Consider the following 17,972-nt stretch of genomic DNA (forward strand, 5'->3'; position numbering starts at 1 on the left):
AAGCACAATTCCCACTCTTCCCCTCCCTTCCCAGCAGCAGATTTCAGCAGAAGCCAAAAACTGCTTTGTCACTAAAGCAGCAACAGGTTAAGTGACACTGCTTGAATAGCAGCATGACTTAAATGCATTAGTGTTAGGAAGGACCTTACAACTAGTTCTAGTAAACTCAGCAAATACGGTGCTGTTTAGTAGAAATAAATGGAACTTTTAAAGCCAGTATTGTGCTACCAATAGTGAAAATAATATATGCCTTTAAAGTCAGCCTCTAAAAACTGAGTATTGAGTTTGAGGTCAGCTCTCACTGACCAGAAAGCTTAGGTTGACTGAAGCCTCATAGGGGAAGGCGGTATTTAACCTTAAAAATACTGCAAACATAACATGGCTTTATAAAATTTGCTTAAGAATATAAGGCCCCTATAGCCTGCTGCTGAAGTGTCTCCCCCTCGGCCAGAAACAAGTACAACAGTTTTACCTTTTTTAATTTTATTAGCACAAAATCAGGTAGAGAGTGAAGACAAAGAAAGGAACATACACGTGTACTTCGAACATGGAAAACTCACTGCACAAATGGGAATGATTTCTTCCTTCCTGGGATCTTGCCAGTTACTTCCTCTCACCTTGAGTACCAGAACACTGGGATGGGGCTTGCAAGCCACAAAACCTGATCTTACAAGCCCACAACACTTCCTTAAAAAAAACCCTGCTGTTCCATTACCAAAAAGGGGCTCAGCCTCAGTTCAGAACCACAGCTGCTACTAAGAGACTTGAAGGAGAGCACTTGAATTCTCAAGTCTCCTAGTAACTCTGGGAGCAGATCCTTTATGTATTTAGTATCGTACAACATCTTTAAAACAAAGGAAAAACATTTACACAGCATGTGCATACAACCTAATGTTAATGCATGTACATTCTTTTTTACATATTTTGATGAAAATCCATTCTCTAAGCACAGAAGCAATCCCGTGGTTATTTGTGACCACATAAATACATCGGTTGCAGAGACTGCTTACAGGTACAGATCTTCTTGCAGAAACTTTTATAGTGGCACTTTATATAGTCAGTTGGTCCAGTGGCTTCGCAACACCGATACACACACAGGGACAGGTAAAAAGAGGCGAGATCTTTACGGGCCAGTAGCTGAGCTTACTGCATAGCAAGGCTCATGTACAGTATGACATCTGCAGTAATAATACCAATACCAATAAATTAGATTAAAAGAATTCAGATATACTTCCCATAGTATGAAAGCCAGCATTCACAAAATCAGGAAAAAAACAAACCACTATTCTATTTGGATTGCATGGCGACAAACAAGGTGTTTGCCACAGTATGGAATCAACACACTTTCAAGGTCCAGTATTATTAGTAGGTTGTGGCACACTGAAATTTAATTGCCATGCAAGGATAATGCCCTCAGACATTTTCCTAGGAATTGTCTTGGTTATCAGTGAGGGTAGAGAGATCCACCATCAGAAGCCATTAACTTTATAATCTTTCCACTTGGGAATAGCTGAAAGTGGCTGCTTTACTCCAACGGATGGCAGACATTCCAGTTTAGTTAGCCATGCAGTTGTTTTGTGAATAGGATTAATCACACAGATATATAACATCTATGTTTTTGCAGAAGAGAGCAGGTAGTTTATTTCTGCCTTTAATACTTCCCTTCCTTCAAAGGGGACATACCAAGAAGCGTGGTCTGAAAGCAAAGTATCACGATCTCTTAAAACGAAGCTCCAGGTCAGCTCTCCAAACCACCACAGAATCACTAGAACAGAGCTCTACCTTGCATCCACTGAACGAGTACAGAACCCATGAGGATACTCTGAGCACATCGGTATGACCAAGAATTATTTTATGGAATGATGTGTGAGACCAGCCCCACCAAACAAAAAGCTTGAGTTTCACAAGCCTAAATAATGCAACCACTTTTGTTGTTCATGACAAAAGGGTAAACTTAAGCAAAAGTGGATGTTTTATAGAATAATCTAAAAAAAGAAAAAAAACAAACACTTGAGCAAGTGACCATTCAGTGTTTCACCCAAAATTCATTCATTTGTAAGTTTTGACCTGGCAACCAGTCAGACTGTTACAAAACAGGACTCCAAACTGAAAACCCACTGCTCTTGCAATAAAGCTGGTTTCAAACCGGCATTTCTCACTCCACTGGCCTCAAAGTATTTTTACAGTAGTTGCAGTTGTCCAACATGAGTTACAAGCTGCTGCTCCACAGTTTGCACCACTCTTCTCCTGTGAAACGTTACTTCAGGCTTTCAGACTACTCTTCTCTTGTTCCACAAAAATTTGGAGTGAAGAGCTGACAAGTCTATCCAGGGCCTTTCGCTCTCCTCTAGACTGCGTTCCTGGGTGTGCCATTGTGAGTCACTGCTTTCATATTTGAGGCGCTTGACTGATGGTTGCAGATTCTGTGGGAGGCAACACCTACCTCAAAGACTTCATGAATGGCTTTGCGGAAGCAATGAAAATTGTAGTCTATCAGACCTGTCAAGGAGGAAAAGAGGGGAGAGGAAAAGCTGTGCTCAGCTTGGCACATTTACGTACTCAACAGAGCTTCAAAATGAGCATGTTTCATTTAACCACCAGCTATTTTGCTACTTATTTTAGTATGAACTTGGATTCAGCAGATTAACAAAGTCTGACTGATGCCAGTATTTATTTAGACTGTCCCAGTTTTATAAAATGGTGCTCATTTGGGATGCAGGCAGTATATTCATAATTAAACAGCAGGTGAGGGGACAACACAAGACTACCCCCTAAAAACAACTAGGACAGCACAACCACCACTTAAATGTTACCTTGCACTTTACGACATAGAAATACATCTTAACTGCAGCGAGGAAAACATTGAGATCAAATACAGTACAGTTATTAAAAGAACATATCCTCTTTTTCTCTTTTTAAAATACCAAGGGAAGGACTGGCATGATTCAAATCATACTTTGAAATCACACTGTCATTTCTACCCTGTAACATATGCAACACCACTTGTACCATCATCTCCTACAGATCCAACTAACTATATAGTTAGGTACCATAGCAGATGGTAGTGATATAGGCCACATTAGCTACACAAGTCAATTCAGCAGAAGGACAATGACTCATGCGAATAAACTCTCTGCCTATCTCTAGGAAAAGAGAAAATGCCTCCCAGAAGAAACTGAACATATTTAGTTACACAGAAATGAAGGTGACTTACAAAGTCATATTAATGTATTTTATAGTTGATAAAAAACATTAGATACAAGCCACAGAATGGAGGGAAGTCCTTACCTTTGCGCTCAAAACTCTCTTCTCTAAGAATGCAAACTAATGCCAAAAACTTTGTTACTTCCTTTAAGTACAGGACCGTTGTGTTATTGAGCTTGATAATTGCCATTGATTCTTTATCATAAGCACTTCCAGTGCCATCTTCCTTTAACCTAAGAAAGAATAAGTTAACACAATACATAACCTGGTATGTTAATATAATATCTAGTACGTTAGTACCTGTTAAATGCAGTTAAAAGAATATTGCTCATACTGAATGGTGAGCAAGTGAAGAACTTGCAGTGCAGGTCTTAAGTAAGACCATTATCACACCTTAAGTTTCTCTGGAAAGCTAGACCTAAACAGAGTAGAGGCCTTCAGCAGACACTGTACTAGCTGAGCAGTTAGGAGCAAGCTATCAGCATTTATTATTTTGTTATCAAACTAAGAGCTATGGAAGGTTAGGGGATACTGAGCTTACAGCTGAGCATTCCTAACAGAGGTAGTATATAGTACATTATATACAACAAAAACTATGGCATAGTTTACCTTCAAACCAGAGTCACTGCTACTCACTCACTATCTCACCAACTTTACAGTGCCACAGTAAAGGTATCAAGCAATTAGTCTGAAGATTCTAATGCAGGACTTCTATGTAGAAATGTCAATGGAGAGACATCTCAGCAAAATTACTTCTGGTAAATTACTACAAAGGTTTCCTTCGTGAGGCTGAGGCAGGAGTGTAACAAGGAGCAGGACATTGTTTGGTCTTAAGCTAAAGCAACCTGCATTTACAAGAAAAGATTAGGATGCTGCTTTCTATCTGCAAGTTACTAATTAAATACTGCAAAGCAAAACGATGTATGACAAGCTACTTCTAAGCACTCACTCCTGAAAAAAAGAAAAACAACCCAAACCAAACAGTTACACAACCCTGGGCTGACCATCAGCAGACAACCTATTAAGTGTTGTGGTATTTCCTGGCAGCATTGTATTTTCCAGGCTGCAACCACAGTCCTAAATTAAGCTACTGCTTCTCCAGAGCCACTTCAGAAATCCACTGTGAAGTAGAATTCAGGGGTAAATTGTGAGAAACAGGCACTATGCATCCCTCAGAGACAGGCAGCAAGAAATGAGTTGACCTCACAAAACAGCAGCACGTCTCAAAGCCACACTGAGTGTAAGTTACACTTCGGAGGTACAGCATGCTACTTGGCCCCAGTTACATGCAGGTATTAACAGCCTTACATCCACCATGCCAAATGAGACACAGCAGTATTCACATTTTACATTAAACACTTGACTTACAAGTGTCAGATGGCTGTCTAAAACCAGGAGTAGAGGGAAACAGAGTACAAATGTTGGATCCAGCTGCCAAATTATTTGGCTTTATTCTAGTTAGTTACAGAATGAGTATGCTGAACAGAACATTCAATAGCATCTTTCTGGAGGACAAAGCCAGCACCACTTGTGCAGTGTGCAGCCTATTCTACAACTTTTAAGGACTTTTTTTCCAAGGAGTGTTCATCACTTACCCATATATACAGGAAACATCTATCACTACATCAATCATGTCACAGCACAACTCATATGACTGCATGTCCACAGGGGAACTGTCTGTTGCGATGTAGATTTTGCTGACTACATCGAAGAGAAAAGCCTTTTCAATGCCTGAATTCTTCAGAAAGAGAAAGGATTCGAATTAATTTTTTAAAATAACTACATTATTAACATCTCAAGTAGAATTCAAACACTTTCACATTCTTAAGAGCAGGAAATGGTTTAAACATAACTGAGAGGCTTAAGACAGAATCAATAATTAGAGCATATAGTTAATAAATACAGTACCTTTGTTGCTATATCACATATCAACATCACCTTCTAGTTGACAAAAATAAAACTGAGGACTCTGATAGAATTCTTTTTAGTTTATTATTACAAGGTTATTACAGACAGTCCTTTACCAATACAGGAAAAAAAAAGTAGTAGTGTGGAGCAACACATCTGACCCGCACAGCTCCCCTTTATCACAACTGGGTTTTATCATGTTGTCCACATGCCTGCAACAGCCTCACAGACATAACTTAAATGAGACAGGCTACTGCAGCCTTGTCTCTAGGGTGATGTTTTATTTGATTTAAAGTATACAGCAGCAAGTTTCTATGTCACAAATTCTATATGAAACGCAAAGATTAACAGAAAAGGGGCAAAAGTCTCATAGGCCACATGAAATAAAAAGTCTCTTGTCAAGAACATCTGCATTAGACCACTAAGTACCTTAGCAGACTAATGAGTATACTGTGCTGGCAGAAAACTTCCAGACAACAGTTCTAAACAGCCAGACTGTTCTTTGGCAGTATTTAGAGAAACCCATGCAAAGCACAAACCAGTACAATTTAACTGCGGGAAGGAGCTTCTAATACAGGTAACTGGGATAACAGAGCACATAGGGGCTCACTTTACCATTCCCCATATTTCACTCCAAGTTCTGTTAGATTAACACTTACTGATATAAAGATATTTAGTAGATTTTCCAGTGTTGGCAGTTGTGGAATAAGCTTCTGTACCACTTTACTGAAGGCTTCAAATATTGAATGGTCATAGATACTGGTCAAATAAAAGCTGAGGGAGGGAAAAGGATTAAAAAAGAACAAAGATCCAAGAGTATTTCAGAACTGTAATAGAAATGTTAAAGCTATGTTTTCTAACATTCAGGCCTGATGATTTAGCTGGGATGCCTTTATCACAGATATAACTGGCCACTGCACCAAGAACCTCATTGCTGAGCAGCTACAGTAAACATCAGATTTCCCCTGTCCCTGGGAGAACGGAGTAGAGACAGAAAGATTTGAATCTGCTTCACAATAGGCTTAACCTACAGAATGCTTATCACAAGGCAAATGACTGACTAGATTTCTTCAAGTCCTGTTCTGGTCTTCCGCTTTGTTCACCAATAGGTACTGGCAGTTCTTAAAAGCCCCAAGAGAATCAAAATAGCAGTAAAACCAAAGAACAGATAGCTCCTTTTAAAAGGTGCTGGTAGAAGACACCTTAAAAGTGAGCCAAACATCAAGTAAGGGACTAAGCTTTTAAACCCAAACAAAAGTCAGTGCCAGCCAGGATCAGAGGACAGGCAGCTTCCCCTCTCCCTCCCCTGCCCCCTCCAGGCCACATGTACAAGTTCAGCCTGTTATGCTGAATTAAAAGTATGCAAAAGGCCCTTGAATTACTGTCGAGTTGATGAATAAATCCATTGATTGGAATGTGATCCAGTAGTCTGCATTATTTCGGTCAGCCCAACAGCTGAGGCTTGGCCAATAAGTTCAGCAGTGTATTTTATAACAAGAGTTTGTGCAATATTAAGAAACTAACAGGCCTTGCTCCAGCCTATCCAGCAGTACATCTAAAAGACCTTCATCTGTATGCACATCAGCAGCAGTAGAATCACACATGCCAGAACTTTTAACTCACCTAAGGTGAAGCTTTTCAAGCCCAGCATCCGTAAGGTCATCATTTGCCCTCTGATGAATATCCCTCTGAGTTTCTATTTTATGGTCATCCGATAAACCATCAACTTTATGAATAAAAACTTCAAAGTTCATTTCTGGGTTGACCTTGTAGGCTTTTGAAACTGTAATGTGGAGTCTTGTTAAAGCTTCCATGTAGTCATCCTGTAAATCAGTTTTGGCAGGAATGAATGACAAGGCTTATCTCCAATAACTATTCCATTCTGCACAAGGACAAAATATTTCAGTGCAAGAAGTTCCCTTCTGTAACTAACAGAAGTATGGGAGAGTAGAATATTTTGGAGTGTCAGAAATCCGAGTAGCTTAGGTTCTGTTATGTACATTAAGTGGCATTAGCTATACAAAGCTCAGCTACACAAACAGGCTTCAGAGCAGAAGGGCAGGTTACACTTCAACTCCAGCAAAAGGTGATCCCCAAGATGGTCCTACCAACCAGGTAATCTCCCATGGTACAATGACCTAAGTTCATTAGAAGCTACCAGATACCAAATAGTACCAGGACTTGAAATTGAGGCCAGAAGCATGCTGCTATTAAATGAACTCCACAGCAGTCAACAGCAGAGGGAAGGGCTAAGTCAGACCATCTAGCACAGCAGGTTCTCTTTATTACTGTAGAAGGGTAAGCTCAGAGCACTCGCCCCTTTCCACTCTCTCCACCAGCGTGTATGTTCCAGTCACTTCACAGAGATAAAACCACACACCCAAAGTCAGATTCCCAATGCATCCTTTCATACATAACAGATGTCTTAAACTTAGATAAAAATACAAATTACTGGCTTCTCCATTCCTCTCTCACACAAAGCAAAAAGGAAACTCCCTTGTGATTCTCAGTGATATGCATTTACCTGGGCATCAATAACATATATTAGAGCACCAGTTCCTCTGAAGATCATCTCATAATCAAATGTGGGATCAAAAAAGTCCATCTGTCCAGGAAAATCCCATATTTGGAAATTCACAAATGAACTGTTGGAAATATCATCTTTGTAGATCTTGTTGGTACTTTCCAAGAACAGAGTTTCATTTGGAGACATTTTGTGAAACACCACCTGGTAAAAGAACACAAATAATAGTCTTGACTTTAGAATGTTAGAAGAGACCCGTGAAAGTCCTGTGACTTGAATCTTACAAAGAGGTTTATTCATTCTAAAGCGTACATTTGTCTTTTGGTAAAGAACTTTCTGCATCAGCTGAGGCAATAACTTCCCCTGGACCAGAACCAAGCAACCGGAATTAAACCTTTTCACAAGTCTAAATAACACTGCCACTCAGACACACACATCCCAGTTACTGTTTCATCCTTGCAGGTCTAACACAGGACTTTCCAATTCATCTGTATCAACCAAATTCAGATCTAATGCAAAACCACCATGTTAATGCAGCAACTGTGAGCTTTAAGACTGGAGAGGAAAGGTAATTCCTAAAGGAACCTTCGCTTTTAGTCTGGTGTGAGGCGCTACAACACAGTATAATCAGCCTGATTCTAAACTACAATAGAAGTGTACAAAAATAACATCTCAGTTTTAGAGACCCAAATAGCTGGGTCTAGTAACAACTGAGTTGTGTTTGCTGACCCTCTCCTTTCAAGCACCCTAAAGAAAGGATGAAAGCTTGCACTCCAGTTGATGAACACTACAGCTACACTGGTGAAAAAACATACTCACTGCTACTACTCAAAAAGCCCTACTGTGATTTTAGCCCTTCCCTGAGCAAACACGACTAGTACGTATCCCCCCAGTCTGCTGCAGGGTCAACAGCAATCCTTGTGCTCAAGCAACTCAACTTTATAACAGTTACTACAAGTGTAAGGTGTTCAAATGCCAGGGCTGCAAAAAGAAAGATGTTTCCTACATAGTGCTTGGTAACTTACTTATTTTAATGTTTTCCACCGTTACAGAAGTCACCCGTTAAAGAGCTCTAGTGCGACAATTACTGTCAAAAAACTGCAAGACAAACCACTCCACCCCCAGCATAGCTAATGGATTGCTTGGTGAGATTCAAAGTAGGACGTCAGCCTACATTTTTAAGGTCAAGGGAAAAATATTCAGTTCCTCAAGGCTAATGTTTCATAGAATCCCAGACTGGTTTGGGTTAGAAAAGAGCGTAAAGTTCATCCAGCTCCCACCCCCTGCCTCGGGCAGGGACACCTTCCACTAGATCAGCTTGCTCCAAGCCCCTGTGTCCAACCTGGCCTTGAACACTGCCAGGGATGGGGCAGCCACAGCTTCTCTGGGCACCCTCACAGGGAAGAACTTGTGTCTAATGTCTTACCTCAATCTTCCCTCTCTCTCTCTCTCTATTTTAGGGTTCACTTTTTTCAACTGTGAATAATACAGGAAGATCTCTGCTTTTGCTGCTGGTCTACAATTGGTGCTGTTCACATAACTAAAGACTCAGAAAAATACTATCAGTGCAGCCACTGCATTTGCACATACAGTGCAGGCATTAGGCCTAAATTACAGGGAATAACTGGAAAGACTGAAGAGCAACAACAGCCCAGTCTGCTCCTGAGAAAAATACTCACAGATGCGGTACTTCTTGTAAACTTTGTCTGAAGACAGAAAAGCCCACAGCAGAAGATGCAGGTCTGCAGATCAGTTTAGAACCCATCAGTCTAGTACAGTCTATGGAGTGCCAAGTTGTCTGCATGAGACTGCTAAAAGCAGTAGTGTAGCAGACCCGCTACATTGCAACGTCCAAAACAGGCTCCTCTGCATAAAACATGCAGAAATCTGAAGGTTCCACACTTGCATTTGAAGAAAGCTTGAGGCCCCTAAGCCTGCAGCTTGAGAACTACCTCAATGCACTAGTAACCCCTTCCCTAAAAAACAGGTCACCTTAAACCTTCATAATAGGGACTGCAAATCCGAAGCACGCACTGAGGAGCAAGGATCATGCTCAGCACTACACCTGCCTTGCACTACATCACAAGTGAAAACAGTCAGTTTTGTTTTCTTTTTATTAAGAAACACAACTTCACACAGCTACCGACAAATCTGAGGCACTGAAACTGTTTTATTTCCTCCTCTCTCAGTGACTCTCTGCTCAGTCTACCGTACTGAAGGAAACCAGAAGCTGCCTCTGATGCGAAAGCAGAAGTCTCTTTCAAAGGACCAAAAGGCAGAACAACAGCTCAAGTCTCTTAGAGCGCTAAACGCACCTGAACCGCACACGGCGCTTTTATTTCTGAAGTGCTAAAAGTGAAGAACTACAAAGGCTACGACCTATGCTACATAACCCTTTTCTCTAGAGCTGCCGATCGGTGTCCGTCCTGGGAAACACGCGTCTTTAAGCCGGAGCCTCCCTGCGCTCCAACTTGGCCACATTCGCCCACGTTAAAAAGCAGAAATCGCCTCAACAGCAACGCAGAAAGGAGAAAGAGCTCGGCACCGGAGAGGCAGCGCGGCAGGCGGGGCGGGGAGCCGCCGGTGCCCCTCACCTTCTGGATGGAGGACTTCCCGCTGCGCCGCAGCCCCATCAGCAGGATCCGCGGCTTGGAGTCCGCCCCGCCCGCGCCGCCGCCGGGCCCTCCCGCGCCGCCACCGGGCCCGCCGGGCCCTGGGCCTCCCTCCAGCTCCGCCTCCTCCTCCTCCTCCCCGTAGCCGAAGTCCTTGGGGAAGGAGTCCGCGGCCCCGAAGCTCCCCCCCACCAACGGCGGCTCCTCCGCCGCGCCCGCCGCGCCCGCCCCGCCGAACTGCAGCGCCATGTCCGCCAGCGCCCGGCCCAGCGCCGCCTCTGCGCCGTCAACCCACCCCGACACCACACAGCTCACCGCGGATTGGCTGGCACCGAGCTCCGCGGCGCTGATTGGCTCAGCGAAGCAGCAAGGTAGGATGGCTCCGGTCAGACGACCCGAGTCACCTGACGGCGCGTCCGCACGTGAGCGGGCGAGGCGGGGCTCGGGAGGGGAAGGCGGGACGCACGCTTAGGGCGGGCAGGGAGGCGGCTGCAGGGACACCCCCCGCTGTGAAACAAGGGGCTTCATGCTCATTAAACACTCATTAGCTCTCTCCAGGCACCATCTGTACGAGCAGGCAGCTGGACTGAGGCTGCAACAAGTATTTGTTAAGTCATTCCCGTCATAAGCCAAGGTTCACACGACTCAGCCGCTTCCAGAGAGAAGGGAAGGCAGCTATGAGCAGTGTAAATGTGTACTACAGCCCTCAGAATAGTCTCTGTCACCCCATGACAGCCTCACCGCAACACCTTAGCTGCCTGCTGCTGCTTTGGCAGGACTTGCCCCATGCAGTGTTTGTTTTCCTCCAGTTGTGTTACTCACAGCACACATGCAGCTGCACAAAGCATTTGACAGCATCATCCTCTCCCTCTTTCCACATGCTACAACTTACTGTATTGTCCTAACTTACAGTGAGCTTTCTTCTCTCACTTGCTGTAGAAGGTGGGGTGTTTTTTTCCTGTTTGTTCAGGGCAGGGTTTTGGGGCACTGTCTTACAGATTTCACACAGTATTCCCCCCCCCCCTTTAGCTCTCTTCTGGTCTCTAAATCAATAATAGCAGCACTAGTAAGATAAACACCCATTACAGTTGTTAGCCCTTGATTTCAGTTCCTACACTGCCTTCAGAACACGTTCTGATCCATCCCACACACCTCTAGGACAAGCTGCAAAACCCATCCTAGAAACAAAGAAGTTACACTAACAGCCAGTAGATCTGATACACAACACAGCTACTGCACCTCTCCCTCCTTGTGATTTTTCCTGCCATCAGTTGCCTTTAAAGTACCTAGTTTTAGGAGACAAATGCAGCTCTTCAAAAGGTACATTTTGATTTTCTTTTCCACATTAGATGCATCTGAAAAGAGAACTCCCCACATTGTATTTAACATGTGCCACTAATTACACAGGACATCCATTATGAGTAATAATGTTTTATTCTGTTCAGAACTGTCCAGGTATACCTGCATCAAATCCCCAGGGTTAGAGACATGAACTGCATGGAAACACATACACCTCATGCAAATTAAAGTGCAAGCTCAGTAGGTACTGCACCTCCAACATTGTGCTATATCCACCATGTAGCACAACTCCACTCACTCCTTTTCATGCTCCTATGAGTAGTTAGTTATTCTATCAGCTTCAGCAGAAGCCCACCCTCAGTGCTGAGCATCAACTTGGAACATACCTTGGAGGTCCTGCTTTAGTTCACAGCTGGTCCATCTGTGTCATGTCATCCCCTCCAGTTAAAAGAAAACCAAAGAGAGAGATCAGCAGTTTAAGAGGACCGTTGACCACGAAGCAGAGTTTGCACAAAGCTGGCAGGCTCAGTTATCTACGCATTCATCGCAACTACCACCTTCCCTGAAGCACAGAAAGCAAGAAAGTTGGCCAGTTTGCTTAAACTCATGCGTTGCTGCAGCTGCACGCTCACAATACTGCATCGTTTCTTTAAGATGATGAGGTAACAAACTAGACATCAGAGTTCACACACACAAAAAAAAGACTGCAGTTCTCAGGAAGCCCTTTATTAAGTCAAGATATTAAAGGAGGAACTACTGCTATTCACCAGGCATCTCTTCTTCAGGTGGTTCATACTGAGCCAGCTGTGGATTTAAAGAGAGGAGTTTAGTTAGCTGCAACATTTCAGAGACACTTTCTACATTCAGAAACGTAGGAATACATCTGCTCTGGAAGCGTTCCATTTACTTTGGGCGTTTTAATCCATCGCTGACGTTTATACAAGTCAGGCAACAAAGTATCCCATCCCTCAGAACATCAGCCTGTCACATTGTATAGTCATGAAGTTATAACAAGGAGGTTTAAATAGCCTTTCAAATATATAGGTTTTGTTACCTATTCCTTGTTCTAGGTCTCGTTAAGTACTTTTCATCTCAAATAGCAGTTGATGATGATCAGTGCCCTCTAAGCTTTGATTTCACTGAAACAATCACTCATAGCAGCAGAACCCAAACCAACATTCCCTGCCATCATTCCAGCTTTCACTGTGCTTTCTGGAGACTATGGCCAGGGAATAATGCACTAAAGTATGACCTTTACTTGCAAAGTTATTCCCGAGTAATAATACATGAAGGTGTTTACTTGACCTCAGTTACGCTAAAGATAAAGCTTCAAAACCAGTTCAAGCATTAGGACTGAATCTCAGTCCAGTTTCCTCAATGAAGATTCTTCCCCTCTCCTGCAAACTGTGGAGTAGGTATATAAATTCTAATACCCCCATGTTCCTCATGGCAATTCTAACTTAGAGCAATCCCTCTGTCCCCAACAAGAACCGATAAAATAGCATTCTCATAGATTTAACCACAGATGGCCAGTACACAATCCTGACTTTTCCTATCCACAGAGGGACTAACTATTGCCTTCCTGCCCCTACCCCACCTAAATACCTGACATTCTGACTAGTAGATGCAAGGAAAAGCACAGATCTGCACAGACCACCACCACGTATTTGGACACAAAATTACCACTAAATGCACAATTAAAGGCATGTATTTTGCGCTAGAGGACTGCTAAACTGTAATGTTCTCCCCACATTCTGTCCCTGGAAAGTTCTACAGTATGTCCCAATGACAGGCAGAAGGTGGTAAGGGAAAGAAAGGGAAAACCAAACACAAATACTGGAACACATACAGTAAGAGTTGTTATTTGAAGGCTGAAGAAGGTGAAAGCACAAGTAAACCCATGATTACAGAAAGAGACTTTCCTGCAACAAGTTCTGACTATGTTAAAAGATTCCTTTAAAAACAACAACCCAGGTTACTCTGGTTTCATGTGACTACTTACTATGGGTTGCTTTAAAGTCAGCTACACCAAGTGAACTACTGATCTATTGCTACTCCCCCTAAAATCCTGCTCTTTGCCATATTTCCTAGTAAGAAATAACAAATGGAGCTGTAAGGACTCACAGTGGGTAACAGAAGGAGAAGAATTACAAGGAGACAGCAAGAGGGCACTCCAGATGAGATACACAAAGAAGTAATGCCCAGTATTCCCTTCTCCCATAATTAAGGTCCCTAAACACATGTTTAGGGATGTTTACACATAACAGCTATCCTCTGCCAACAAACACATGGAAACCTGCAGCAGCACATAAGCTACTAGCTTCAGGTTCTCAAAGGTCTCCTTCTTCAGTGTTGTTAGGTTTACCGTCAGTGCCCTCTCCTAAGGGGAAGTTGTTCAGAGCCCTTTCAGCCAGACTGGAGACCCATTACACAAGGGCTCTGCCTCAGGTAACACTTGAGAGCCAGTGTAGTTGCAGCCAGAGGGCCACCAGGCTGGTTTAGCTGAAAAGTGGAAATGAGTGTTCCACATGGATACATGTGCCTCCACTGGTGACATCCTGACACAAGCAAGTCTGTGCAAGGCCATACAAACCAACATGGAATATTCCTCCTTCAGTTTGCCTTTTGAAAGCCTTTATGATAGATACATTAGCTTCTTTTTTTCACCACACTTGTCTGATATTATGTAGCTCATGCTGCCACAACTTAAACACATCCACACAGGACTGAATAAAGTCATGGGATTAGCCTTAATATAGACTTCCACCAAGTAATAAAATCCCTAGTTTTGCAATACTGTTCTATGTTAGAGAATATAAGAAGCATCCCATAAAAAATAATCTGTACTACAACATTTATCAGCATCCCTCAGCCTATACAATGCAACAACACTCATCAGTTACTCTAACAGAAGGAAGTTAGTAGATATATTAAAGTACTCTTCTTGTGGTGTGATGTGGAACTACTGAGGGACACCAAGTAGACTTGTACCTTGGCTTTCAGGTTTTTATTTTCTTCCAACACAGCTTCATATTTCTCTTTCATCTCTGCCACTTCCAAGCGAAGTGCCTCTATTTCTGGATTCTCAGGAGCTAAAGCTCCCAGATGATGCTTCAGAAAGCTGTTATTTAGATGTTAAGTGTTTATTCAGTTAGATAACATAACCATATTTTAATTTTAATACTTATGAAGTTAATGCTGCAATACATATGACCAAAATTGCATTAAAACACTGAAAGTTACTACAGCAGTTTTCATCCTAGGGGATGAAGGTGCAAAAATAAGGAAGTCTGTCAAGTTCATTAGTATTATTCCTTAAAGAAAAAGAAAACAAGACAACAAGACATCAGCATATACAGGGCAAATTCTCATGTTTTACTGCACCGGCCTCTTCCTCTCTGAAATGGAGACGTTCTGAACAGTTAGGAGGAATACTAAAAACCAGAAGCAACAGCCAAAACAGGGCAGCTGCTTAAAACCAGCAAGAAACCAAAAATATTACTTTCCCACACCCCCCTTGCATTAATTAAAAAACAAAGCAGCAGCCAACTTCAGAAGCCACAGATACTGTGATTACTCAAATCTAATGCTGCACGTCTAAGATAGTCTGTAATGGTCTTGTCCTGGGTTCCGCTGTAGCAGTCATTTTCCTCCTTCTTAGTAGCTGGTGCAATGCTGTGTTTTTGACTTTAGTCTGGGAACAACACTGATAGCACTGATGTTTTCAGTTGTTGCTCAGTAATGTTTACCCCAATCAAGGACTTTTCAGTCTCATGCTCTGCCAGGGAAGAGGGGAAGCCAGGAGGAAGCAGAGACAGGACACCTGACCCAAACTGGCCAAAGGGATATTCCATACCACAGCACATCATGCCCAGTATAGAAACTGCAGGAAGTTACCCAAAAGGCCCAGATCACTGCCCAGGTCAAGCTGGGTATCAATTGGCAGGTGCTGAGCAATTGTCTTCTCTCCCCTTGTTATTTCCCCTATCATTATTATTGGTGTCAGCAGTAGTGGTTTGTGTTATACCTTAGTTACTGGACTGGTCTTATCTCAACCTGTGGGAGTTACATTCTTTCCATTCTCCTCCCCATCCCTCCGGGAACAGGGGGAGGAAGGAAGGGAGTGAGCAAGCAGCTGCATGGTTCTGAGTTACCGGCTCGGCTTAAAGCACAACAGGTCTCTAACTTAGCTTTCTAGTTGCTGACACACTGATAGACACACTTCTCTTGCATCCTGTCAGACTTCCTGTTAGCTTGGAAGAATGCAGTTACCAGCTAAAATGCAGCCAGAAAAGCCACGTTCTCCATGTAAGTCTGTAAAGGAGCCTCTCCAGCTCACCTACGGGTCAGAAGCAGTACAGCTGTTGGGTCTGAAGCCTCTATGAACAGTTAGCAGAAGAGAAAAAGGATACTCCAGTGCACTATTTGGTTTCTCTGGCTCTTCATATAAGGCTACCAACACTGCAAATAGAAAATATTCAACAATTGCAACAATTCCATTCAACTCTAAGTTTTAAAACCATGTACCAACAGTCAGAAGGCACACAAGCTGCAATGCCACATTCGCATTGCCCTAAGTAACAAGATTTTCACCTATATACTTTGATGTAAACACATCTGCTGTACAGGAGGGAACAGAGCATTCCACCCAGTGACAGCAGGACAGAAGCTGTATTGATTCCCTGACCACAGTTTTTGGCTATTCTAGCATAAAACAGCCTGGGCAATTTTTATACAGTCTACATACAACCATAGTATTGGCTTTCATCAGCAGTTTTAAGTCTTTAAATGTTTTGGGACTCTCCCAGTCATAAACCATTACTTCCACTTAAGCTTTGAAACACAGGACATCATCAGCACTTCCACAGCTTCCAGCATAAAAGCAAACCCCCATTGACCACCTACAGCTACAAAACTAAATGGCTGCTGTTGACGCTTGTGACACTGGATGTTTATGGACGGAGGTCAGACACCAGCAGCAGTACCCTAACAGTTTGACTGAGACCAGCACAGCCAGCCAGCCACCAACTCCATATCTGGAAAACTCAGTCCAAGTTCTGAACTTATATATCTTTGAATCTTTTGAGTATTCCTGAATACTCAAAGTCCCACACATAAACACTCCCTCCTCCCCACGGGGGCACACATGCGGCTATAGAAAACATCTGCTTTCATCAATACTTAGATGTCTCCTCCCAGTTTCAGATGTCCAAACTGCACAGCCAAGTTGGTTTTAAGCCAAGCACTTCAGTGAAAAACAAGATTAGGATGCCCCACTGGTTGGAAGACCTCATTTTGCCATCCCACAGGCTGTGCAGTATTGTGATAAATCAAATGGTACCCACATACCAGACCGAGAGTCTTAGTGTGGCACCTATTCACTTAAGATCCTAAATCTGCTGCTTTCTCTTTAAACAGTGTGATTTCCAAGAACATTAATACTTTTATCCACGTACTATTGTAAGGCTCTCAAAAAGGCTTCAGAAGGATTTAAAAGACACTAAGCCATACAGAAAGCCAAAACAGGCATCAAGTTTAGCACCACCGTTTCCCCATTGTGCTATGGGGTCACTCTCACAGGTTCAGTAGCTTCAGGAGAAGCACTGAACTCCAGCCAAGAATGGATCCTTTTAAACAAAGTGGTTTTAAGAGCGTATTTGCTGTTATTTCACCTCAAGTATTTCCTTTGTCTGGAGCTCTCTGGCTGAATAACAGCCTCCAAGCAACGTCGCTGTGCCCGAAAGCGAGCACAGAAAAGCACCTCGGCCGGACAAGAAGTCTCCAACACACCCCGTAAGAAGGAAGGAGCCGCCTTCCCGTTCCACGTGCGGTTCTTAGCAACCGACCGACCCGCGCACCATGAACCCAGGTACCCCAGCAGGGGCCTCGGCTCCCCGGGCCGGACCCGGCGAGGGGGAAGCGCGACCGGAGCGGGGGCCTTCCCCCCCCCACCGCCGCGGGGAAGGGAACCGGCGGGCGCGGGCCGCGGACTTACCCTTGGTGAGCGCGTCCAGCACCCCCGCCTTCTCCAGGTACCGGCGGAACTGCTCCCGCTTGGAGTCCTCGGCCTGAGGGAGGACGCCCACACGGTCAGCGCGGCGGCGCTTCCCCCCGCACCTCAGCTAACGGAGGCGGCTCCTTGGGCCCGCCCGGCTCCCCCTTCACCGCCGCGGAGGGGACGCGGAGGGCCGGTGCCTTCCCCCGCGCTGGCGGCGGGACTGGGCCACGCCATCCCCGAGGGCTCGCTCCGCTCCTACCTTGTAATGCGCCATCGACCCCCTCAACGCGCCTGCGCGCCCGCGCGACTGCGCCCTGTGGTTTTACGGCGCCGGGCGCGTCCCCGCCGTTACCATAGCGACCGAACGGCCGCAACGCCTCCGGGCGGGCCGGGACCGCACCGCGCCCGTTCCCCCGCCGGCCCCGCT

The 17,972-nt window shown here is 44.0% G+C and overlaps 2 protein-coding genes across 2 annotated transcripts; both read right to left on the bottom strand.

Annotated features, from left to right (window-relative positions):
• Positions 1–466: 466 nt before the first annotated feature.
• Positions 467–10,512, bottom strand: RRAGC (Ras related GTP binding C). Its single transcript, XM_062620800.1, has 7 exons — positions 10,231–10,512; positions 7,637–7,840; positions 6,736–6,935; positions 5,772–5,886; positions 4,800–4,942; positions 3,289–3,437; positions 467–2,499 (listed from the first exon to the last, which is right to left on the bottom strand). The coding sequence occupies exons 1-7, from the start codon at positions 10,495–10,497 to the stop codon at positions 2,348–2,350; spliced, it is 1,230 nt and encodes a 409-aa protein (XP_062476784.1). The 5' UTR covers positions 10,498–10,512; the 3' UTR covers positions 467–2,347.
• A 1,745-nt stretch (positions 10,513–12,257) lies between these two features.
• On the bottom strand, positions 12,258–17,946 carry MYCBP (MYC binding protein). The gene is made up of 5 exons (XM_062620801.1): positions 17,805–17,946; positions 17,543–17,615; positions 15,960–16,008; positions 14,539–14,668; positions 12,258–12,351 (listed from the first exon to the last, which is right to left on the bottom strand). The coding sequence occupies exons 1-5, from the start codon at positions 17,817–17,819 to the stop codon at positions 12,307–12,309; spliced, it is 312 nt and encodes a 103-aa protein (XP_062476785.1). The 5' UTR covers positions 17,820–17,946; the 3' UTR covers positions 12,258–12,306.
• Between the last annotated feature and the right edge of the window lie 26 nt (positions 17,947–17,972).

Source organism: Pezoporus occidentalis, unplaced genomic scaffold (assembly GCF_034315485.1).
Source record: "Pezoporus occidentalis ecotype Australia unplaced genomic scaffold, CSIRO_AGI_Poc_V1 ctg223, whole genome shotgun sequence".
Classification (NCBI taxonomy): Eukaryota; Metazoa; Chordata; class Aves; order Psittaciformes; family Psittacidae; genus Pezoporus; species Pezoporus occidentalis.